The following is a 26967-nucleotide window of genomic DNA, read 5'->3' as shown; positions in this document are numbered from 1 at the left end:
CAAAAATAATGAACTTTATTACCATATACAATAGGTTTGTGATTGTTTACAACCATCTGATATAAAAATAATTTGGTAGGTGAGGCTAGAAGCAGGAGGGGCGGAGGGGCAGGCACAGGTTGTAGAAGTCTCCCTTGGTCCAGAAATCCGGCTTCTTCCAGCCGACCCAGCCCTTGGAGTGAATGGTCTGGAGGTGGTCTGCGCCGGTGTAGTGAGGGTCTAACACGAGATACCGCACTTCCTCGCTCTCTTGGTTGAATGCCACTCCTATGATCGTGTGCGCCAGCACTCCCCCTCCTGTAACAACCAAGACTGTTAGTTCTGCAGGATACTGTGGGGTTGTATTTCCTTTTCTGTCCTATGGTATTACATTATGGGAAAGATGTGGGAATGCAGCTTTTCTGAGACTTTTCAGACTACAGAAAAGAGCGGTCAGAGCGGTTCTGAAATTGAAAATTACGGATTCGCGCAGGAATAAATTTAGGGAACTTGAGTTTTTGTCACTGCCCTGGTTATAAATATTTGAGACAATGACTATACTAAGACCAACATAGACTAAGATCTTACGAGAGCCTACCATCTAAGTTGGTGTAAAATTTTTGAACGAAGTTCCTGATCATATAAAGAACCAGACGAATTTTAAACAGTTACTCAAGCACTATTTAATATTAAACGAGTTTTATAGCGTGAGCGAGTTTATGGAACATAAAATTTGATCGGGCATCTACCACTGGGTGTTGACATGTCTATTCTTATGTCGACATTGTCAATTTTAGATGAAGATTATTTAGTTTTCTTTTACTAGGTGCAACAATTGTTTAAATAAAACAATTTTAAACATTAACATAATTTATTGGTAAGTCAATAGAGTTACACGTATTTATGACGATATAAACAAATTTTGTATTTGTTTTCTGGCAATAAGGAATTGTGATTGTGATTTTTTTGGCTATCACTATCCGTCCATACTGTCTTGTTTTCCGCTTCCTTTGATTGTTTGATGAATCACGGAGTGATTCATTCTGCTATTAAAACTGAGTGACATACGAGTGACATTCATTCCTTGAAATAATTTTTTGCACTGTGTCGGAATACCTGTTATTGGAGTCAACGTCAATTTTCGTCTAGCAGGGTTCTCCCACCCATGCGTGTTATTGTGTAACGTTTTTGTTTCCACGGCTTTCTGTTCTTTAGTTAACATATGAAAGTAGAAAGAGAAGACACTCATATTATAAACTTAATTATAGAACTAGACAACTGATGAGATTTAACTATGAGAGGATTCTGATATTGATGAATATTAAATATACCAGGGAATCCCCACCTGCACATTCAAGGAACCTTTATTTTTTCGATTTGCACAACAGAAAAACTGAAAGTGAACGAATCTTCAATGTGTATGAGTATGATATGTGACTAATACAACCAAAACTCATGGTCAAATAAACAAATTTTAAAGTGGAAATTCAAAAAGTGTATGTACCTCAGCGAGAGGTTAAAAAAAATGATTATGGATTGTTTTATACATTATGAAAGCATTAAAATCACACTACTGACTATGAAATGCTCTATTTGAATATTCTGTTTTGTTAATTATTCTCGGAGATGTTCAAATAGGCTGCACAATATTCTTTAAAGCACAACACTAAGAAGATGAGGTACCATAAAAGCTATTAGCTCCACTTTGAAAATAAAGTTAAAGTGAAATAGGCTAACTTCGAGTCAAAGATAAACACGACCATTGCAAACGTACCTATCATGACAGGTGTGCCATGGACGATGAAGTGGCGAGCCAGCTCGGGAGCCAGGTCTACCAACTCGGAGCCACAACTCAAGTTCAGTATACGACACGACACGCCCAGCATGGTGTCCAGACAGTAGCTGAGCTCTGTTGACCCGATCCACTGCTTGCTGCCGACGAAGCTGGCTTTCTTGTCTTTTATGTCGACCAAACACTGCTGTATCTCTTTGTGCGTGGGGATCGGCCGGTCTGTGTAACCTTGGTGACTGTGACAAAAACAAAATTCACTTACTACTTACGCTTCACACTAGTGTAGGTGTTAAACACATATGTGTCTCAGGTGGATGTCATCTCAGCTCACCGGGCCACACAGAGTGGCCGTCTGTCTTCTGCGTCACCACTTGGCGAACGTCACTTTCATTCAGATTTAAATGGCAGTATTTGACCTTCGGCTCTTAGTTACTAAGATTTTTAAACGAAATTCCCAAATAATTTTAAAGTTTATTAGTTTCAAGGTTGAAACTTTATCAACTGGTTATTTATTATCTGCTTTTAAACGAAACAATTAATATGTCATTTTTTAGTTATAGGTTGATCTGTTTAAAAAATATCTTTATTTGCCGAATGAAAATAAAATCCGTCTCAATTATGTTCCTAATATCAATAGAATATTATCTGCCGAGCTGAGGGACAGGACGTGGCCATAAATCAACCACCTGAGGCAGAGAACAGCCATGATCACCTTTGATGATATGATGATGACCACCTCTGATCAGGTGACATGACAGGCCAATCATATGAATTTAATGCCGATCCCAAAGGGTTAGTACTTACAAAAATGTATACTATTATCTATAATAATAAGAAAATGTTTACATATTTTAATAATAAAGAAGAAACAGAATTTCAACAAAGAAGACAGCATCAGATTACCAAAATGCTGGCAGTCTGTGGTAAACAAGCTATATTGAATGGTTATTGGTTGAGCTTCTGCCAATCAGGATTCAGCTCCACAAGCGTATGTACATTACTGCCTCTGTCAGTTTCAGTTTTACACTTTGACTAGAGATGGATCTAAATATCTCAAGATTTTAAAATCGTAATAGCATATTTTAATATAGTGTGAACCAGAAAACAAATGCGAAAGTCATGACACAAGCCAGATAAATTTAACAATTAAGATGAAAACTGATTGTGCCAAGCTGTTGAAGCCAACATAGTTTTTCTTTTGGTAAGAATAAACACTTACCGGAACCACGAGACGATTGTTTGGAGACTACGATATGCACATCCCCAGCCATCGTCCTGTTGGCCATCCTGCAGGTAATGGTGGTAGCTGTACCGTCCATACACCAAACTCACTTGCCCGTCTTTCACTACAACATAAAACGCAAGTATTACCGGTTTTCATCCATAATAATTCTCGTTTATGAAATATATGGAGTAATATAATGTTTTTTCCCAAAAATTAGTTACAAATTGTGTTGTAACAATGTGACATGGAATAACAATGAGAAGTAATTCTTGTTTTAAGGAATCAAAATAGGATTATGAACACAAATTTATGAGATCCCTATCCAGCTTTGCCGTAGAAACTGACCTGGACACTTCAAGGTCTCATGTGGATTGATGAGTGGAGCGTTTGCTGGAATGTCATCCCTGAACACATGAGCATTGCCTCTCCGAAACATCGGCCTGTCTTGTGGCAGGTTAAGCTCTTTGTGGACACCATCTCGAATTCTCTCTGAAACATTTTAACAATACCATTAATTTTTTAATTGAATATTCGAATGACCATTTACTTAAATTCCTAACTGTTTAAAACATTTTTTTTAACTTTTGAAATATCAATATTGGATACGTTTTCTCAACATTTTAATGTCTGAACATTAATTTTATTGTATTATAGATGACTAAAAATACAGGGTTATCAAAAAGATATCCGTGGTTCCAGCTTCACACAGATACAGTTTATGAAATGTCTACAAATGACATCTATACATATTCTATTAGCAGACAATCGAAATCCTAAGTGACATGCCTGTTGACAAAAAGTTTAATTTCAGAACTTCTTTTAACGCGATGAGCCAAAATAATGCTTAAAAAGTGGTTTCTACTTAAAGGTTTCTAGGGATTGCTTGTTTAAGCGTATCTTACATTTTATTACCAGAAAATCCAAAATCCTAAATTACATGTCTGTTCACAAAATGTTTGACGATCAATAGAAAGATTTTTAACTAAATATTTTACTTTTGAGATGTTTTAATGAATTAATAATAATAATACTAATATTTATTTCTCGTATGAACTCTCATGAGTTATTAACTAAGTCGAGAATACAGTCAGTTATACTAATCAAATAAGTTCTTAAATAAAGTTTCTAAATATATTAGTTCCTAAATTGAATAATTATTAACAAATTCCTATGTTACTGATTTTCTCTTTCACATACGCATCATTTTTGCAACAAAACACCAGATGGGTTGAACCTAAGATGATACTCTTTTCCTTTTTACAACAAAAACATTTTTAGTTCTATGTAAACATTTACAAATATTCTACACACAGCTGATTTGAATCTTGTTGTTTATGGTATTTATTTGTTAAAATTTTATTTTGGTTATGTCTTTTGTTCTTGGTTTGAATTCTGTTTATATGTTTTAATTCAGTGTCGTTCTGATGAAGGGTACGTGACTTCACCGTCACAATAAAAGTAAACTAATGGAAGGAGAGTGACAGTAGAGAGGAAGTACGAATAAACAAATGTAATGAAACAAATTCGTGTAATATAAACAATACTAGATAAATTGAATTAAATGATCACGAGAAACGTTTTAATTATATAATCGCACATTGTAATTCCAAATTATTAGGCCCGAGTGTAATTTTCATATTTAGCTCTTTTAAATTAAAACAAGCTGTTTGTTTACTGGAGATAGGATCAGCTATAACATTATTTTTTTCAAATTTGTTTTGCATTTGCGTTTTGTACGAACTTACCCAAATCTTTGTCAGTGCTATCTGCAGGGTATACGAGAGTGAAGAAGTGGCCGACGGGAGGCAGGAAGTGGAATGCTCGAGGTACGCTGACTTGCTCCCGGCCACTCAGACACCGCTCCAGAATCCTGAGCGAACGGCAGAGCGTGTCCACCAGCACGTTGTACAGTTCTGCCACCTTGCGCTCCACGTGGACCAGGGCCATGTGATCCACCGGCAACGTCAGGCTCACACAGTGTCTGGCACCTGTACATCATAATTCGGTCAGGGCAAGAACGTAGTCGGGAAAAAAATTTTGGGAGGATCAAGACATTACTTCTTTCTGTTTGTTGTTAGTATCTCCCTCACCTGATGAAGAGGATGGATTCCAATCTTCGAAAGGTTGCGTTATACTTTTGTAACCATAACGACGGTAAATGTCTGAAATCCTGTTAAACCTTCCATCGTCAATAACTTTATATGACTTTCTTCCTTTTATATTATAAGAAAGAAACCAAGACTCTTCTCTTCCTTTTTTTTATGTTCACAGGAACAGGCTGAGGTAACCTCTCATTAGAACTAAACGTAAAAGATCTTCTGCGCGGCTTCGGAGCTGACATATTTACAATGAATGGTCTACCTGGTGTATGATTGGTGCAGCTACCGTGAGGGTAGTGGATACTGTTACCCTCATCAAAGCACCTCAATAGAAGAGAAGGCTTTCTTTGTTTCCGCCTCTACCAGTCAGTAGGTTTCTCTTCATGTATGTTCTTGTAATCATCATCTATTTGCGTAGTTGTACAGTGTGTTCCATGTTTAATCTTCCATGACATAGGCCAATCATGTTGAAACTTAACACATTTTTTAATTAGAATATCAAAGATGGTGTGTAAAACTTACAATTCTTTCTTGTTTGCAGAAGCGTTATCGAAAGGAAACTTCCGGGGATAACCCAGATCATTTTTTTAAGAGCATACAAGTCATTTGTTTACCGGTGTTACCAATGTGACGCCGTGGATGGGTTTCAATTGAATAAATTGCTTTTATGATCAACTTTTCATTGGTATTTAGTTACAAAAAAGTCATAAAATTAAATTTGTAGCAATAACAGTTTATTTTGTGAGCGATGTTAATAAAATAGTTTATGCACTTGATCTTAAATATTTTTCTTTCGACCACCATTCCGCTTTGGCAAAAATGAGTGTTATAAATTTTACACACCATTCTTGATATTCTAATTGAAAAGTGTGTAAGTTTCAAAATGACCACCCAGTTAATGAGCGTGTTACGGAAGCTTAAACCACTGTATATAAAAATATCATCGGTAACAATTTACACAGGTTTACAAATCTTTTTTACTATAGGTAACAACATAAAACCTAGAAACCTATTTATAATATTTTAAATAAAGTTGGTGATAAAGAATTTGACTTTCAGTTTTTAACTCTTCGCATCCCACTAATAAATCCATTAACTTTCCCATAACGCCAAAACAAGTAAAAACTTTTGTTTCTTTAAGTTCAAAACTAATTTTCACTATAACTAAATTATAAAAGGTAAAAGCAAAAGAGTATATAACAGGGCATTTTACTTAAAATTAGTGTATTTATTGATAAAAATAAAAAAGGAACTATTTACAAAACTGTTTATTTCAAATAAATTTTAATTTTATTGTAAAATATAACTAAACTTAAAAGTTTAATTACATTTTACTATAAAACAAGATCGATATTTCAAACTAATCACAACAACACTACCACACGATGAAGAATAATAACGAGATACATAGTAGACGTGCACGATCGTGATAACCGAGAAAGCAGTGATACACACAATGGATATGTTTGGTTATGGCTCTGTAGGAGAAGCAGAACTGACGAGCAGGTGGTTGGAGTTAGACTAAGGGCGCTCCCCTCCCCCTGCTGCAGAGTGAAGGTTGTTTATAAATACTTCCTTGGCAACCGCGATAAGCATGGAGCGCGCACCAGGTATTTCGAAGGCCTTTTGTGAACTTAAAAACTCTCCAAGAGACATGATCTATAATATCAGATATAACTTTATTTAGCATTTTGGTAAAGTCTACCATTCTAATATATCCCACTACGGCGTGGGAATGGTTAAAATAATATGGCCAATTCTCTGAACACATGTAATTTACTTTAAGGATTGGTGCCTTAAATAAAAAAAGATACAATAAAAACACATTGGAACCAGCTTACATTTGAGATGATGGATGACAGGAGCTAGTCGGGTTGTGTCTTCACTGAGAGCATCTCTTGTGGCCTTCTCCAGCATTGTTACGTTTATAACGTCCTGCAACAACACGTACATACGTAATTAGTTAACGATAAACACGTCACTTGTAGGATTCCACTGCACTTGAAGACAACTTGAGGTGGGCAACTTAATGACCACATTTTGATTATTAGCAGAGTACACCGTGTCAAAGATTCTACTCACCTTGTTGATAGAGAAGAAATTTTAGAAATATACAGGACGGCTGCGGCTGTCCTAAATGGGTCACCATTGTGATCTAGCGAAATATAAATCTGAGAGCAAACATTAAATGGGAAACCATTCCTTGTTTTTAGAGACATTAAAAATATGTATATAAAACTTCTTAAAACTGCCACCATTTTCCAGTACGGAGGTCAACTTTGTTTTTTCTTATGGAACACACGGTATATTATTATTGTAGACAGAAAAAGTTATTTTAAGAGTTTTTTTCTTAGCACTTTTCTTATTTTCTCCTTGATAACAAAGATATGAGAGTTCAAATGTTAAAAATCCATAAAAAATCTCAACACTTTATTTTAATATACAAGTGTTCCATAAGAAAAACAAAGTTATCTGACACATGAATAATAGCTTTTTCAAGTACATATGTTTTTAATACTACTAAAATATAATATTTCATATTTCGTTGCCCATTTCAAGTTTGGTGTCATATTTATATTTTCCAAGATCACAATGGAGACCTATTTAAATAATGATACCCTGTATAAAATCTTGTTATGGCACTAGAAAGTTTGGAGTACAATATTTTCTGTATAATATAGTTCTATATAGCTCAATATATTTTTTACGATCTTTCCTCACATTCGTAATATAGGGTAAAATACCGTGACAGTTCAATATATCAAATATCAGTGATGAATTTATTTTAATATTCAGTAATGTAAAATTGTTATTATTTTCAAAATTAATTTAATATAAAACTTTTTAAAGATTGTGCAATGTGTTTTTAATTAATGTTTCTGTTATTTAGAGCAAGAACATTTCAGGGAGCCAACAGATTTTTATACTGTATGATATACTCATATATTTAGAGTATTATATAAACATTCATCGGTTATTTAATTTTTCTCCTTTGCTAGAAAACTATTTGAATGTAGATCATCAAATTCAATTCAGTAAGAGATTTCACAATGAAACGACTAAAACGGGCTTGAAACTCGAAAATTCTTGGACCATTTGTAACGATACCCACTGAATTCTCCAGTGATGTGCCAGGAGAAATCTTGAGAGTGTCGAGCAGCTGGCTGACGGCTGGACTGGAGTCCACCATCTCAGTGCCAAACAGGTACATCTTGGTCCTGGTTATATGGAAGGCTACATTCCCCGACGATACCTACACAACAACATAAGAGTACATCAGTCTTCCGAGACATCTTTAAAAAAAGTTAAATGTCATTGCATTCTCAGCAAAAAGCAAATCTTAAATCTCATGATCTTAAACATTTTAATATGATACATATAGACATTATGATCATTTTCTTCTCAGATAAACACTTAAGAATTGCACCAGATATTTTTTTAGTTGAATACAATTAGAGAGTAAAGTCTAGTAAAATTATTGTATTAAAGAGTGAGCTACACTAAACAGAGTCATCAGTTCTGATTTAGTAGAGATGAGTCGTTGTAACCGGAACTGCCTTGTCGCGACGCTCGTAACTGAGCGGTTACAGAACCGCGACAACAAAACAGCTTAAGGTTTTCCACTGGAACTGTCGCAAAAAACGCAACCTTTGTAACAAGTGTCTGCCTATCACGATAGCACAACCGTCGCAACTGAAAGGTTAAAGGTTCCACTGGAACGGTAGGTACAATGCAACCATTACAAAGTATTCTGGGCTGGTACTGGAACGATGATGAGGTACCCACGATGCTACTATCATTACGAGTCTAGAAAGGCCACATTTTTATTCCCTCCTTTTTTGGCCTTGCCAGGAAGGAAAAGCTGTATATCAGTGTTGTTTGAGCTCCATCCACTTATAACACAGCTCCCCTCCCACTCACCTGTATAAGCAGATATGTATTACTGGCTCTGGCTGTTTTTGCTTAAACATCTGCTTATTGAAGGTGGTTCTCCACACCAACATCAAAATATCTTTATATGTCAATCCTGATGGCATTTTTTTTAATGGGAGCTGATAAACTCTTAAATAATAATTATGACACTCGACACATACGCTTAAGAACTAATAATAAATTAGTTGATCAACCACTGTAAAACTGGGGATCCACTAATGTTTGATTTCTAGCACTGAAACGTTAAAATTGATATATTTAATCGGACTAAGTTACAATCCATGTGGGAGCTGCCGACGTTGTTGTTCGTGAGTCAGCTGGCCAGTTATTGGATGTTGCCGGTTTGCCGGTGTTTACGTTGTCTCGGTGTTGATTTTAGTGTTTGTTTTGAAAACCAACCATGTTATTACAATTGTAATTAAATGTGTAATGCGGCGTTTTGAACGTGCGTTGTGAACCAGGTCTATAGTCAGTGTTCAGTCTACACAGACATTCATGATGTGTGTTTGTTTGTTTACTGTTTATATTTATTAGGCTAAATATAATTATTTCACACTGTTCTGCTGTTGGGCTGGAACACATAAAATCAGCGATAGTAAAATTGACAGGATCATAGACGAGAACAATTCTGTTCTGCTGTTGGGCTGGAACACATAAAATCAGCGACAGTAAAATTGACAGGATCATAGACGAGAACAATTCTGTTCTGCTGTTGGGCTGGAACACATAAAATCAGCGACAGTAAAATTGACAGGATCATAGACGAGAACAATTCTGTTCTGCTGTTGGGCTGGAACACATAAAATCAGCGACAGTAAAATTGACAGGATCATAGACGAGAACAATTCTGTTCTGCTGTTGGGCTGGAACACATAAAATCAGCGACAGTAAAATTGACAGGATCATAGACGAGAACAATTCTGTTCTGCTGTTGGGCTGGAACACATAAAATCAGCGACAGTAAAATTGACAGGATCATAGACGAGAACAATTCTGTTCTGCTGTTGGGCTGGAACACATAAAATCAGCGACAGTAAAATTGACAGGATCATAGACGAGAACAATTCTGTTCTGCTGTTGGGCTGGAACACATAAAATCAGCGACAGTAAAATTGACAGGATCATAGACGAGAACAATTCTGTTCTGCTGTTGGGCTGGAACACATAAAATCAGCGACAGTAAAATTGACAGGATCATAGACGAGAACAATTCAGAAGACCCTGACAGTGAATTTGAAATAGACTTCGCTGAAGCGAGTTCCAAAATGTAGTCCTAGACGAAAATGTTGATGAAATTGATGTCACTGTTCATGAATAAGGGAATGCAATGAGGAAAAACTTATAGTTATGGAAATGACAAAAAGTATTTTGTGTGAAGAAATTTTACTTGTAAAAATAGTAAACCTTAAATATCAGAATTAATGCACAACATAAAATAAATAATACAATATACTGCAGCTAGTTAATACACGTAAGAGTGAATCCAGCCAAAATTATCAAATTAAGTTGCACAAAAGGGAGTAAATGAGGTCAAAAAAGTAATACTTCAAAGGGTTAATGAATCCTTACACTTACAGCAGGTGCTGGAAGACTTTCCCCAGGAATATGTAACATTGACGAATTTATTTTTACTTTTTGTTCATGATTTATTACATTGTTAAAAAGATATACAGGGTGCAATAAAACTTGGTACACCATTAGTGCACCAATATGTATTATTTTTGAAGTAACTAGTACCATATTTCTTTCATTTAAGGGGGATGGCCTGCAAGGAGTCAGAAGGAAATTTTATATTAGAGGATAGGTCGAGTAGTACATAAAACTAAAATAAAATTAATAATTATAAAATAATGTACATCTTAAGCTATGCTTACGTTAAATTCCCCCCTCCCCCTCCAACTCCTTGTAGACCATCCTCCACTGGATGTGAAAGAGTCACTAACTACCTTAAAAACTATTTCCTAAGTCCAGTATTCATTTACTAAGTTTAACTTTTACAACTTGTGCCAAGACAAGAATATTAAACCATGTAGTACAGGAGTTACAGTGTAAATGTTTCAAACTTTAAACCAACGTAATGTTTTAAAGAATGAAGCCTTTGAGATCAAATTTTTGGTTTTGTACTCTACTAATTTAGACTTTTAATTTTATGTACGGTACTACTCAAACTATGCTCTCATTTAAGTTTTTCTTCTGACTCGTAAAGAGCCATCCACCTGATATACCAAGTTTTATTGCTTTACCTGTAATCATTAAGAAATTATTAAGCCCGTGCAGGACTTTTTTTACACCAAAACTAACTTTTTTTTATGACTGGGGAAAAGTAACTGGGGAAGACATAAATTATTAATACACTAATTAGTGCCAATAAATTAAGATTACTAATTATTAATCTTTATTTCTAAAAAGTGTTTTGAGATATTAGTCTATCAAGAAAATAATCATACTTGGCTTTAATAAGCTCTGGAATTATTTGATGAAGAGGTGCTTCTCAGATTGAAAATGACAAACTTATTTTAATAAGTTATAAAATAAAGTTATTTTATATTATTCTTAGAATGAAATATATTACCTGTACAGCACATAAATGTTGACAACTTTGAGAATGCTATGTCTGGAGGACAGTTATTTTAATGACCACTAAATTTATAATTCATAAAAAATATTAACTGTACAACTGGCAGTCGCCTGATTATCAGTCGATATTAATGTTTCTGTAGTGGCAGTCGCCTGAAAATCAGTCGATTTGACACGTGCCGGTTTGACATCTGTTATAATCAATACACGAACTAAACTGCAATGATTCATATACCACTGGAATCAGAAATAGTTGCTGATTTGATTGATGTATTTTGTTTTGTTTTGTATGCCATGATTTAAGTATGACATATTGAAAACGAGAGTTGTTTGTAAACAGTCGGCCATTGTTGTTGTATTGTTACCCGGTCGCGCGTTATTCTTGTCCATCTAAAACGTAAGTTTATTACATGAAATAAGTGTTTTTATGTAATAAGTGTGTTTATTTATGCGTATAAATTCTCGTAGATTGTGTTTTATCAGTTTATTTTGTGATGTTATGAAGAAATATATGTGAAAAAATATATTAGTGAGATTTTGTGTTCTAGGCTATGTGCAGTGTTGTGATAGTTTTAGTTAGCTTTAGGATCATTTTCATATGCGATGATCATGATATAAAGCTTCTTTATTTATTTTTATAGGCTTACTTTTAATGTATTTTATGAATTTTTCGAGTAATAATTAAGGTTTTGATGAATTTTTGTAACACAGTCGTATCCATAGCAACGAATTTAGCCGTATTGTACTATCTTCAGATTAGAGTATTTCATAATTGTTTTCATTTAAAAAAAGTGTACTAAACTATACATTTTCTAAAACTATAAAAAATTTACAACATTTTGGGTATTTTGGAAATATTTTTTTTCACACAATATGTCTTTTATAGGTGCACCCCCACCACTTTTACATACCTTTTTTATTTTTTGAAAACAAACTTAGTAAAAAAAGTGATAAATTTCTTATATTTTTGGGTTTTTATTTCCATAAATAAAAAGTAAATTTTCTTGTGAAAACAGTGATATATAATACATATAGGTTTACAATCAAATTATATTTAAAAAAAAAATAAAAACCAATACTACTGCAAAACACCTCAAAATGGCCTGCCACTTGAGGAAATTTCAACTGCCAGCTCGAGGGTTAATCTAAAAAAAGGCACGAGTATAGCGCACCCATCATTTCAGCCTATGCTGTAACAAGTTGGCGTAGTTATTGACTGTTGTAGTGCAAATAATCAAATTTCCACTGTAACACTTCCAAAATAAATCAAATGCATTTTTTAAATAGTTTAAAAATGGTTAATTTTTAGGGTATTTTTTACATTAGTGAGGAAATGGTCGAACCCATTTGTAAAGATCCTTTTCACTACCCAAATCTTAGACAGTTAAGATTTGGGGTGACAGTGGAAATAAAATATTTGTTTCATAATAATTGTACTAATCTAAGTTAATATTGCTTAGATAATATTTTAAATATATAAGTACTCAGATGAATTGCCATAAAATAAGCAATTAAAATATTATAAAAACATTAAGTCAAATAATTTTGTATGAAATTATTCTTACATTAAACAATGTAATTTATACAACATTTTACATTAACTTTTATGTAAGTGTACAAATGTTTTTTTGCCTCTAAAAATAACGTGAATAGGTTTAATTAATCAGGTTATTATAGCTATTATAAATACAGTAATAGTTCCCACAAAGTGATAAACAAATTCTAGAGAGATCTGCACAGTTTTCATATTTTCAAAGTAATGGACTTAGTTTTTCTTGTGATATAAATGTTCCAGTTTTGATTCCTTATAACTGATTATGGTAATAATACGAGTAAATTTTGACAAGTACTTTTTCTACGATTTTGTGTTCCAGAAGAAAATATAATTCTGGAATTATTTCCAACACGAGTTATTCATCACAATAAGAAGTATTTAGCAAGAGAGCTATTTGGGATGAAGATGAGTTCAATGCAAAACACCCACGTCTAGTCATTCATTCAATTCCGTCCACAGGAATTGTTTGACTTCTTCGTTTGGGATGACGTACCTCCTGGCGTTACTGATGGCAGACTTCACTTCCGGGTCATAGGCCAAGAAGCCCTGCTCGAACATGAGCGAGTAAAACAGAGTTGTATACCACAGATGTTCCTTCGCATGAGGATCTATCAGCAGATCCCTCAATATTTTGAGTGCCTCACTGGAGAAAGACCATCTCAGTTCCATGACTACAGGACTACCTTTCAGGAGCAACTCCAGTTTCTGTCGGATATCCGGAATTTTCAGGAGGTGGTTCATGTTGGGGATGTCGCTTCCTCGAGCCCAAACGTGGTCCAACTTCTGTTTCTGAAGATACTGAAGGATTGCCCAAACATTGTGTACCGTGGTGTTGCAGATGCTGACGTAACCGCCGTAGTTGTTCTGGACGTTATCAAAGATATTGTTGTCCACTTCGATCGTGTACCTTCCCAACAGATCGAACACTTCGTCTTCCAAGAGACCATAGAATGGAACGAACTTGTGCTCATTCAGAAATTGGTATCTCTTTATGATTTTATCATTGGAGAAGTGCGATTCTTCAATTTGAGAAATCCCTGTAATGAAGAACGTGTCCACGTAAAAGTCATCCTTCTTTATGTTGAAGAGCATCTGGACTACATTCAGTACATAATTGAACACTGATCCTGGAGAGTCCGAGTCAAAGATACAATTGTAGACTGGGGAATCGTAATGGTCAACCAATATCACAACTCTCGTTCTATCAAAATGCTTGAACAAATATTTTGACAACTTTTCTAAACCAGGCATTAGAGACCCCATATCTTCCTCGACGTACTTAGCAGAACACCACAGTCGGACAAAATCTTTCTCATCGTCAAACAGTTTATTGCTATCCCCCAAGTAGCAATGTTCGGAGTAAGTTTCGTGCATGACTTCCTTGAAAAAGTCCTGGGTTTCGTTGAAGTAGAGGAACCTCACAATACTTCTTAAGTCTACATGGATTACAGGATATTTACCAAAGTGTCGTGTCATCAGGCCTGGAAAATCCTTCACCTTCAACTGACTGAAGAGTTTATAGTTTGGGGTGTCTTTGATCGGCTTGTTCTTATCCGTAATGGAAGTTATCCTGTTGCCATTTTTATCCACTTCCAGCTGCAGAAAAGCCTTTAACATGTGGAGATTTGCTGTTTTCCCGAAACCACGTGGAGCTGTTATCACGATCTTGTTGCCAAACTCCTCAGCGAGTTCCTTGATGAATAACGATTTGTCCACAAAAGTCGATTCCTTAGAGTTGAACCCAAAGTCTGAGTTGCTGATGGATTTCCCAGCTCCGGATGTAAGCGAAATCAAGTGTGAGATGACAGAAGAAAAGAGAACGATGAAATTAAACTCCATCAGAACGGAGCACATACAACTGATATGGAGGCGATATCACTGAGCTATCTCAAACTGAAAGCTTATCAGATGTATTGGTAAACAAATCACAATCTCTTATCATTCAGTAAAGAGGTGTCACTGATCTGCAACTGCTATAAGAGTAAAACATAAACTATATAACTATACGGTTTTATATGTCAGGTCAAGATTTTCTTTATGTTTTCTATAAATATATACAAGTTTTATAATTAATCAAAGAATGTTTTTAGCTCATAAAATAAACTATAGTAGTGGAAAAGTTAGGATAATAAAGTAACTATCCTTTCACTTATAACATCACTATATGGTATGATATTGATATCTTGATAACATAACAGTAGTATATCTTTTCATGCTGGTATTTATTGAAAATGATTTATAGTTTATTTTCTTAAAGTTAAAATTTGGAAAATTGTTCCCTAATGTCAATCTACACTAAGTATAGAATATATTATTTGAATTGGTGACGAATAAATGATTTTATCATTCACACAGCCTTTCTATCTATATAAATAAATTTGTTAATGAGTTAAGAGCGTAAGAGTTAGTTTCTTTATTCTAAAGAGTGGACAGAACCCACGGTAGTCTGTGGGCAGGGAGCTAAGTAGTGAATATTGTGACCTGTATTCTTTAAGCCTATTTCAATAATTAGTGTTTTGGTTTTATTAAGTGCATGTCTCGGAGATAGTGTACATGGAGTTGACACACATGATTTTTTTAATTCCCTAGTTGTGCACATCACAATGCTCTGGTATGATTTGTTTATTTTCACCTAGATTGTAATTATATTTTAGGTTAGTTATTCACCAGTTTGCAGATCTCGAAACTTAGTGTTACTGATTTTTTTTTATCACTGAACGTTGGCCAAGTCCAGAAAAATATTGTTTCCTTCACAATCCTACCATTTTCAAAAACCCACTTTAAACAAAGAATAGTTTAGTTATTCAGTCAAACTCTTTTCATTTATGGTGTAAAAAAATCTCAGGAACTCAAAAATCGAGTTAATGTATTGTAATAAATTACATTATAGTGAATTTCTGAGCTACATCCAATGAATTACATCGCTTGCAAACATTTTCAACATCTCTACACTTTTGTTCAAGAGCTTTAGTTAATTGACCATGAATGTCTATAGGTAAAGTCTCAGAGTAAATTTTGAAACTAACCAGTAACAGAAAACCAAATTTTCATCTGGACAGCTGCTTGGCCAACACTAATCACTATAGCAAGACAAGAGAGACAGGGCAGTGAAATAGGGAGGGGGGAATACTAGATATGCCCGTATTATCAAAGTTTGATTAACCCATCTCACTTTAACACAGTCCTAAAAACTAGCTCAGGGACTGATCAGTCCTGTCATTTTTTATCGTTTCCTCTTAATTTACGGTTTTTGTTGTATAGTCAACATGACTCCAAGATGCTGGCTATCTTTCTTCTTCTTTCTCTTTTCTCTTGAAGAATCATTATTCTTTTTTCCCTTCTTTCTGTTCCAGGCAAACGAAATGTGTGTGGGACACCTGGCAATTTCATGCAGTCAACAAATAATTATCCACAGGTGTAGTAACCTCGAAAAACCAAATGGCGCAGAATCAGATTGAGACTAGTTTGTCTCTCAGTATAGAACTGAAACCACTGTGTTTCCATATACACAATCCAATATTTTTTTAATGTCAAAATATTGTTATTACATATTAAAAAGATTTTAAAACAAAAACACACATCCATCAAAGTGCTTTGTTTACCTAAAGAAGAAATTGAACTGTAGATCCTAAAATGTGGTATACCTCATTTTCATTTTTGTGACTTTTTAGCCCTATAAATGTCCATAGCGATCTTACCAAATCTTCCATCAGCAAAAATAAACTTTAGAGAAAGAAAAGACCAGCATTTGTCAACTCTGACACAGTCTGTGATCAAGAACAAAAAGCAACTCACTGATTTCTGTAGATTGTTGATGGCCTCTTGCACGCTCAGTGGGTCCGGGTCGCAGACCAGAGGAACCCGCGCACGCAGGCGCACATGGGCGAACCTCTGACACAGTTCAGTCTCAGTAAGCACCTGGTATTGTGCCTCGGCCAGCCGGTCGTTGTAGTAGAAGTAGGCTCTGAGAGTCCCGGAGTTGATGGCTCTCTTCATCACCAGTGGGTTATCTGTCACCAGGACCTCCTGGACAGAGCAGAGAAGTGGTGAGGCGCACAGTGAAAGTTTAATATTTGAGGTTAAACCATTTATTTCCTGACGAAAATGAGTTATTAGTTAACTCTTTTACAAGTTATGCTAATTTTCGTGCCGGAACCTCTGAGGTTGTAAAAAGAATTCCCTATACTAGTCATGTAAAATTTCTGGGAATTTAAAATCGAGGAATATTCCCTAGGAATACTGCCAGCAATATTCTCAAAATTCATAAATTCCCGAGAAATTATGATTAATTTGTTCAAAAAGCAGAAAATAATAGTTAAAAGCAGTAACTATACCAAACTCTAGGACTGAAATATATTTTTAAATACAATTATAACTAAATATAACTTTCTGGTAATATAAAAATGTGATTATTACCTTAATAATTATAAATTATAAAGCTGAAAAACACAAAAAGCAGTAAATTTATAAAAATACATAGTTTTTAAAATATTTTAGATCTAGGATGTTTGAACATGAGTTCCAGAATTAAATTACTTCTTTAAAAAATGCTTGAGTTTTTAATAATGGTTTAGAATTAAAAAACCACTTAGTTCTATAAATTCCAAGGATATTGTCTATAAAGAACATTAATGCAAGGAATGATAAATCTTGGATTGAAATGTATGGATTCTTTTAGTTAACCTGGTTTTAAGGTTCTTTAACTGTTAAACATTCAAAATTACACATGTTCATAAATTCCCAATTTTTGGGTATCGGACCAAAGAAATATTCCCGGCAACATTCCCACTTCATAAGTCCCCTCCCCCCCACTGGCAATATTTTTTGCCCACATCACTGCCCTATACTGTTTTGTTCATTATAAGTGTTTCCCCTGAACGTATATTCTATGTAGTAGGGAACAGTAGAAACACTCTCACACAGTTTCTTTCGTTCCCAACAAAGAACACTTGTTTTTCTATTTCTTTTCAATTATAACAACTCACTGATTCACTAGCCACCTGTTTCAGAGCTGTATAATAGATCCATTGATAGACCAGAACAGAAAATTTTTGAAGTAATTAGCTCTAATTTTACATCATGATATTTTTGAATTTCCTGTAACTGTATACTCAAATAATTTGTTTAAACTAAATTTTGAAAGGTGTTATGTTTTTGTATTCTTTTACTTTCTATATTTGATCTGTTTATCCAAACCCAATATGAGATTCAATGTTTTAAGAACTCACCTTTAAGGGCAGTATTACAACAAAAACCCACTTGATCAATGTGTCTAGAGTGATTGTTGCATCAGCTGCTTCAATCCTGTTCTCCTTAAGTCGGGTATGTCAGCTGGTAGCGGAGGCATATAGACACAATCCTTTATATATCCTCAAAGACCATGTGGAACAAGCTCTGTCATTAGGATACTTGCGGACAATCCAGCAGGCGCGTACAGTGACGTTCAACCAATCGCGTTATGCCAGTGAGGCGGTGCACCATCTTGCTGCCAAATGAGGTTTTGTGGTTTATCTTCTTCCAATTGAGGAAATAGCCATAGTTCTAGAGCATCAAGATAAGAAATACCAGTTACAGTTCCTTCTCTAAAAAATGGCCCATAAACTTGCCACCTAAATATGGAACAAAAAATTCAATTTAGGACTGTCTTGCTGCAATTCTATCATCTCGTGAGGGTTTTCTGAGCCTCAGATACGCACATTGTGAGTGTTCACATGTCCACTGAGGTGAAATGTTGATTCATTACTAAAAATGACATATTCTAGAAAATCTTCATTTTCGTGTAACAACATTTTGTTTGCGCAAAATCGGTACATAAACCATAGTCTGCAGGCTTTAGAGCTAGTATTAAGTTCATAGCAATTGCGAACAAGTGTGCTACTCACATAACATCACGCATAGTTACATTGTTCCTGTTTTAGTCCAATGTCTCCCGTAATATTGCGCAAGAAGCATTTCTATAACAACCATGCCTTGCACAAGTAATTTTCTACTAGATGTCAGCAATTCCTCGATTCTCTGTCATGACTTTTGCACCTTGGTGAGTTCGCTGTAGTCGCACGGTGCAGACAACTACCGCTTGTTGTTGCACGACACCCCTCATGGAGTATTTTACGGTTTTATTTCTAGTGTTTACAACACCATGGAATTATCTGATACACAAATAGATAATTAGCTTTGTTAGCATAATCATGACACGGACATGGATAATGAAAATAACTTAGTCAATAATATGTATAAATATACAAAAAATTGAATAAAACACTGAAAATAACTTTCTTTTCATAAAAAAGTACATATCTAAACTCTACAAATTTGTCTCCGTAGAAAATGCAAAAACAAAAATTCAGCAAAAAAATACAATTTTATTTACAAAAATAAAAACGTTAAGAGGTTAATAATATTAGCAGGAAGATACACTGAATGGATTATATCTGGCAGCATTTCCTACACTGGCTACAGAATAAATTGATATGTCATATTTGTGCTATACCATAGATATCTGTAAGAGCAAATGTCGGGATATAAAGGTTTAGTAAATGATTGGTTGATAGGTCTTGTTTCCTGTACAAGCAAGGTGACCATATGTCCGGCTTTACGAGAGCACATCCTCCTTTTTAATATATGCTCTCCTGTCCTCGCGGCAACACTGCAGTTAGATATATCAGCATCCCTTGTCATAGTTTCACATCAAAATGTATCAGAAAAACGTGTTGACATATTTTGCTGATTTTTGACCATCCACAAAGGGTTAAATTTGTAACAAACCAACATGATATGGTAAAACATGATGTGTAATATGCAAAGAACAAAGATTTTTGACATATTTTTGTAGGCCTACCATTTCTTTATATTTTCAACACAAATAGTTTATATTTATGATAAATGTGAAAAATATATGGAACAATAAAAAATATTTTACGTACAACTTAACTAGAAAAACTGATACAATCAAGTACCTTTAAGGTGTCCAGCGTGGCGGGTGAGACGTGATCGTCGTCAGTATCATCGGTGAAGATGACTACTCCACAGAAGTCTACTTCGGTGGGCAGATGGGTCTGTAGTCGGGCGTACTGGTCCGCCCCAGTTCCCGCTGCCCCGACACTGAGCCCGAGGACCAGCAGACTGTTGTCGTACATGGTGCCGTACACAGCACCCTCTTGTTGTTTCCCGACATCTCCCAGCCTCTGTCACATAATCTTGACTCAACAACAACACGAGTCATCACTTAACTAACACAAAGAAAACTGCTTAGATGATTTATTCATGTTTATGATGCCTGTGAAACTTAACTGTTAACCAAATTGAATGAAATTAGATCTTGTTATGTTCTTTCTATAGATATAGCATAGAATCAATTGGGATTCTTCTGCTACTAGGCTTGAATAAAAGTCTCAATTCTTTGTTGTGTGTTTGGTTTTTTTTTACTGTTCAAGACTGAAAACATTAAAGTGCCTTACATACCCAAAAACGTAAACACCAAGGATCTCACAGCCCCATGTCACACATTAACTTTTAAACAGTTAAGAATTTTCAAATATGGTTTGGTAATATATAATAACATCAGCTAAAGATGTTTTCAATAAATTTGAAAGCTATCTTATAATGTTCCTAGATTAGGATTGGAGACAACTCAAAAATTTTAAATAGGAGTCTCATCACGTAATATCTTAATGAAACGTCTTGATTAGACAAAGCCAATGATCCTAAAAAAACCAATTTACAATAACTGCTGTCAAAAATAAGTACCATCAGAACAAAGGTAAAATTCCAACTTCATCGGTCACTACCTTGGATGGGGTCAAACTACATGCCTAATTTTCAACATTAATTTTCTTCTATCACAACCATCAAAACTGTTAAAAGCCATTTGTTTACCTACCTTGTTACATAACCTTTACACTTTTCTGGATGGTTCTTAATCAATATTTACGATTCAATTGTGTTGGTGGCCGTTTATTATACTGCAGCCGTTTTAGATTGTTATAGTTATGTGGCTAATGTAAAAATTACCTTTTTACTATAAAACATATACATCTATAAATATAAATTATATTAAGAGTTTCAATAACAGGTGTTAATATATACGTACACATCAATACTAGATGGGTAGCCTATAGTAACAGGTGTTTCTGCACAGAGATACTGATGCCTCAGTTCTTTTGGAGTAACTGATAGGTTATTGTCAACCAACCCATATGTTCTTCATATGTGACCAACTCTCTTTACTTTCTACTGAATACTGTGACACACAATATGGATGTTGTAGCTTGTATGGACACATGCCACATATTTGTATGTTTACAATTTGTGTGCTGTGTAGGTAAATGTGATGTAATAAAATAACATAAGTTAATAAAAAAAGAAGTAGAAAAAGACCAATACCAATTTCCTACACTGTAATATTTTGTATAAATTGTAAGATATAAATTAGGTTATACGCCTTACACTAACCATAGCATTAACACTTACTGACAACACGCTCTGGGATATTTGCAGTTTTGGTGTCATGGATGAGGAATTTAATTCCACTATCACGACAAGAAATCTATTATATTTGCCTCAATATGCCCACAATATCATTAATAAAAATACTACAGATTCTTTAACCTAATTACTAAACCCAAATCAAGCTGCCAGAACAGAACCAGCTGGTACTGGTACTTGTGTTGTTTTTAGATTTGCCTTTTTTCACATTTTACAACACGACACATAACAGTAAACACGACACAACCACTGACTGATCTCAGTAAGTCAGTCTTGTCGGCTGCCACACCAGTGCTGCCAATAGTGAACATCTAAAAAGATAGAGATTCTTGGAGAAATATTTTCATTTGATACCACAAGTGAGTTATAACACATTTTCGGATACTAATTTATTTAATTTTGCAAGGCCTTTCAGAATCGAGGATTCCATTGTCAGGCAACTTCATTTTGAAAGATGTTACACAATAAGCAGTAATAACCGACGAGATGGCAAGACATATACGTTAATGAAATCACATAATATGAACAAATCGATGTATAATAATGACTGGATAACTAAATCAATGTTGTGAAAGAACGTTTTTCTTACCATTTCTGAGCCGGAGCTAATAATTATGTACAATACAACAAAATATTAAGCAGAATCAATATTATAATACAGAATACTGTTTCCTTAATCTAATACAGACTATGTATGACCACAAACTATGATTTATTAGTAGAGTGTAGTCTTCTACACTGGCTAGGATTGTACTCGAACTCCAATTTCCTCCTTTTCACTCATCAAACGTAATCAATTTCCTTGCCGGTCGAGCTCCAGGAGTCCTCTTGCTCACTAAAAAGGGGGTTCTCCGTAATCTGAGTTGATATACACTCCTCAGTGTTATAATGGATTGTTTCCTACAAAAACGATGTTCCATTTAGTTGGCTGTTAAGGCATAGTAGGTACCACCTACTTCAGCTCCCTTGGGAAACCTCTGTTGAGCAAAGGAGAGGATACTCCGCAGTTTCTAAGTCAAGTTGTTTCGTCTCTTCAGACACAGATAGTCAGCAGATTTAAGCTATCACTGTGTTCAGTATACTCAGTTGAAGATCAGGAGCTTCGCTCTCTCTTCGAGCATCCTCTCAGCCCGTGTATAAGTAAACTCTACTATACTAAAACATTTCTGGCCAAAAAGATATAGGAAACTAACTACATCTTGTCTATCTCCCTATGATTTACCCTGAACGACCAAACTAATAGGCCGGATATTTTGCCCAATGCACTAATTTTGAACATTTATTTGATTTACTTACAATTCCAACAGCTTCTCTACTTTAGATATGTGCATTGAAAATGTTTAAAATCCAACATCGGACGCTGTAACAGACTTAAATAATGGAATCTGGAGTCCACGTCCGTCTGGAAAACGAACTCTTTGCATTGCTTCAGCCTCTAATAATTCAAATTTTAAGTAAAATCCTAAATTGAAAAAAAATATTAGAGCCTTTTGAAACACCCTGTTTAGCACTAATTGTAAAGAGCAAATGATATATTGCAAATTTTGAATTAAAATTTTGACTTTGTGTTGATGAAAACTGCATTGACGAATCAACATAGAATCAAATCACTGAACAGCATAGATCGGAGGTTTTTAAGATAGAATTAATTAATCGTAAATTAATTTTACAATTAATATTACACATTTCTAAAGATTTTGTATAGAATAGTTTACATTTAAAAAACAGATTTCTTTAATATAGCTGAAAAACAAAATACTATTCTAACTTAATTTCTAAAAATATTACCCTCATCTTTCGAAATGATATTTTGATAAATGTATAACAAGTGCCACAACTTGTATGAAGCAATTGCATTATTTAAGTAAATTTTATAATTGTGTACGAGCTTTTTTATATTCTTGACATGTATAATAGAACATGAACACTAAAATAGAACTGCATTTTTATCTAAAAAAAACCTAAATGTACTTTCTTCACTTCTATATCCTCCCTTAAATACAAGATTGCCATGGCTGTGTCTTCAGAAAACTAATTTTTCGTTTACAGTACAAACACTGCCTTGTTCAGTAAAAAGCTATAACATCTGAAACTCTATGTAAAGTGTAAATTAAGACGTTAATGCAAGAACCAAAATCCTGATAAATTAGTTCTTGCTCACAGTATGCTACATATCTAAGACTTTGCCAACTGTTTCAAGGTACTGCCTCATCCATAAATTAACAGTTCATAACACTTTGACGACTATGCCCGTATTAGTAGTAGGCCTAGTAATAATTTTTTCCTGTGGATTGACTTTTTTGCGTATTATCTCTTCCTAGATTATGGAACCCATGGGCATGTTGTTTTCTTCTAAGAACGTTTTTCCATACAGTCTTTATGTGGAGATCATGCCCGAAGGTAAAACGTTTTTAAACATTTACCCAGATATTAAATTAACTGCTTGAAGTATTCAAGCACAGTTTTTACAGGTTAAACCAGGTTTTACAGGTTTGTTCTTTGTGAAGCTAGGGAATTATTTTCTGTGGGGTTGGCAACATGTATGTGGTGCAGTGGCAAGAAGCCACGTTTCATTTGGCGCTTTATTGGAACGACACTACTGTTGGTACCGTTTAGTTGTATCCTTGATAATCTTCTTGGAAGGTTGTAATACGCCTCAAACATTTTATTATCACGCGAAATAAATCTAAAGCAATTGACTTATTTACTTATTTGACAGTTTTGTCTTTTAATCCAATCTATTAACCAGTACAGTTTAAAAAATAACAACGGTTTAACCCATTTTATGTAAAAATAAAATTTCGATTATGAAGTCATTTTTTAAATGTTGGTGTTACAGATTTTTTTTCATAAAAATGTAGTATTTTTCTTTATGACTATGACATGGTCATCAATCAATATTTAAGAATATTGCAATTTATATGTTAAAAAAATTAAACCCTCATTCCACAGCGGCAAGGACGTAGCCAGCAAGGGGTCTGGAACCTCCCCCAAATTTTCAAATATTTTTTAGTGAACAATTATTATTATTTAAATAATTCAGTACTTCTGACATGTAAGTTACTGCTGAAAGATTGTTATCAACATAGGAACGGCTCAAGAACGGAACAAATTATGACCTTATTTTTTGTTCACTATGGGAAAATATCAGTTGTCTTGACTCCCTCCTCAAAATTTTATTCTGGTTACGTTCTTGCACAGCGGTAAATGCATTAGTCTGGAGGGAAATTACATGTTTAAAAGTCCACAGGAGTAAATGTTGGTTACCATAAATTCTATGTAGGCTAGGTAACCAGTAGTCTATAGGGATATGCACATTCCAAAAGCTCATCTTCAAAGTTAACATAGAATTTCGATTTTGCTGATATTCCTGTTCTGAAAGTATGCTGGTTTGAATCAAACATGTTAATTCCAATTCATGTTCAAATACATTGCAATAATCAATTATCCTTACAACAGGGTAATGGATAATATTTTTTCTTGCAATAGATTATCAACTTGATCCCAACCACAGTCTAAGTTGCTACACTATGAAATAATTAAAGTGCAGCATAAAAGTTACCACACAATAGTCCAAAAGCAGAAAGATAATTTGCATTGTATAAACATGTAACCTAGTTTTTCTTGAAATTGATAGAGGAATTTTAGGTAGAGGTCGAAATGGAAGGGTAGCCTATGAAAGGGTAAAAATATGAAACGATAATTTTATGATAAAAAATAAGGATGTAAAAAAAATGTTTAAATTTAACACTGTTCTGATCGGGTAAAATTCAAGCTCATTTCACTACAACTGGCTTTTATTAAAGATTGTATATGTGAAATGCATAGTGTTTTTTTCATACCCTGTTCGTGTCATTCATTCAATACATATTTTCCGTACAGCCAACAATTTTCAAAAATTTTCTAGACGTTTACTTTAATTTTTATGTTTTAAAGAACACAATTTAAAATCATTATAGAACTATGAGAGATTTCTCATTTCAAAGATTTGATTAATAGGCACCCAAAGGTTTTTCTTGTAGAGTGTGTACTTTTTGGGTATCTAAATGATGATGTAGAAAAAAGATTGAGTTTTTTCTGAATAATCTATATTGAAATATTGAACAAACTATGAAGCTTTCGGATGCGTATAAATATTACCTTTAAAACGAGACGCCTCCCATATTTTTAGGAAAAACAGTAAAGGTCATAAATGTATTGAAGGTTAACATTGTTCTTGTGGAACTAAAATCAAGATGGCCACTAGTACAGCTGACTATCAATGCTGTAAAACTTTCACGTTGATTTTTATTTTTACAGCAACGACTCTAATGAAAATTCAGTCCAGGGAGACAATGCATCCTTACTCCCAAGGACGTAGCCAGGAAAAAGTTTTTTTTTGGGGGGGGGGCAAGACAAAGTTGGGGGTGCCTCCCCAAGAAACATTAAAATTTTTGAAACTTTTAAATTTTAGAAGCAAAATAGTGATTATTGCACAAAGTTTTTACATCTCTGAATAGGTTTTATTGACAATTGATATATTCGTAATTGTGGAGGCACTGCTTTAGTAAGCTGCGTAGGATTAATAATTAAAATTAATTAGACTGATGCAGTAATGTAATTGCAAAAAAGAGTGCTTTTATTGTCTGCAAAACTGAGTGCATAGTATACAAATCCACATTGAGAATTGATAATGTGTAAAAGTTTTTACAAACGTAAAATTCTCCTTGACTTCTCAGCCATTGTATCTAGTACTTGCTCTGGAGAAACTGATATTTTCCAGTAGTGGACAGAAAGTAAGGTAAGCACAGTCAACCACTCATTTCCCATTTTGTTCCTTAAAAAGTTCTTGACCCATTTCAATATTGAGAACGATCTTTCAACAGTACATGTCAATAATACTGAATTATTTCAATAATAATAATCTTTTAATAAAAATGATTGAAAAAATTGTAAATTTTTGGGGGTCTGGACCCCTTAGACCCCTTGCTAGCTAGCGTCCTTGCCGACTGATCCTCTCTCTCCAGCGGCAGAGCAGTCAATTTTGAGGTCATAACTTGTCTCTAGCATGAACTAAATATTGAATTGTTACTTTCCAGATACACCTTATACAATCACCTTTGGATTAAGTACATTGGCAGTTCTCAGATCAGTGCCGTAACTAAGACTTGATTTTGGGGGGATGCATCCGACTGAAAAGCGCATTACATCTGACATGTAATAAATCTAAATTTTAATAAATTTAACAGGCCTAATTCAAGTTAGGTGAAAATATTTACCTGATGTATTTCAAACAAGCTGGATTGCTGTTATATGTATATTAGTTTTTATCGCACTTGGGGGG

The 26967-nt window shown here is 34.4% G+C and overlaps 2 protein-coding genes across 2 annotated transcripts; both read right to left on the bottom strand.

Annotated features, from left to right (window-relative positions):
* LOC124357965 (ufm1-specific protease 2) lies at nt 1–21896 on the bottom strand. The gene is made up of 10 exons (XM_046810136.1): nt 21630–21896; nt 20117–20344; nt 16956–17186; nt 8208–8348; nt 6937–7030; nt 4742–4984; nt 3342–3485; nt 2991–3117; nt 1754–2007; nt 1–297 (listed from the first exon to the last, which is right to left on the bottom strand). The coding sequence occupies exons 1-10, from the start codon at nt 21666–21668 to the stop codon at nt 86–88; spliced, it is 1713 nt and encodes a 570-aa protein (XP_046666092.1). The 5' UTR covers nt 21669–21896; the 3' UTR covers nt 1–85.
* LOC124357966 lies at nt 13161–15116 on the bottom strand. Its single transcript, XM_046810137.1, has one exon. It carries the CDS (start codon nt 15012–15014, stop codon nt 13596–13598), a length of 1419 nt encoding a protein of 472 aa, XP_046666093.1. The 5' UTR covers nt 15015–15116; the 3' UTR covers nt 13161–13595.
* Nucleotides 21897–26967: the final 5071 nt, after the last annotated feature.

Source organism: Homalodisca vitripennis, chromosome 3 (assembly GCF_021130785.1).
Source record: "Homalodisca vitripennis isolate AUS2020 chromosome 3, UT_GWSS_2.1, whole genome shotgun sequence".
NCBI classification, from domain to species: Eukaryota; Metazoa; Arthropoda; class Insecta; order Hemiptera; family Cicadellidae; genus Homalodisca; species Homalodisca vitripennis.
The sequence above is the reverse complement of the archived record's forward strand: the minus strand, read 5'-3'. Positions and strand labels throughout refer to the sequence as shown.

Coding starts and splice junctions, on each gene's coding strand:
- LOC124357966 (XM_046810137.1), bottom strand. CDS start 15,014: ATGTGCTCCGTTCTGATGGAGTTTAATTTCATCGTTCTCTTTTCTTCT.
- LOC124357965 (XM_046810136.1), bottom strand. CDS start 21,668: ATGACACCAAAACTGCAAATATCCCAGAGCGTGTTGTCA. Junction 20,345..21,629: donor TATCCCAGAGCGTGTTGTCA/GTAAGTGTTAAT, acceptor ATTATGTGACAG/AGGCTGGGAGATGTCGGGAA. Junction 8,349..16,955: donor TCAACAATCTACAGAAATCA/GTGAGTTGCTTT, acceptor GTTGTTGTGTAG/GTATCGTCGGGGAATGTAGC.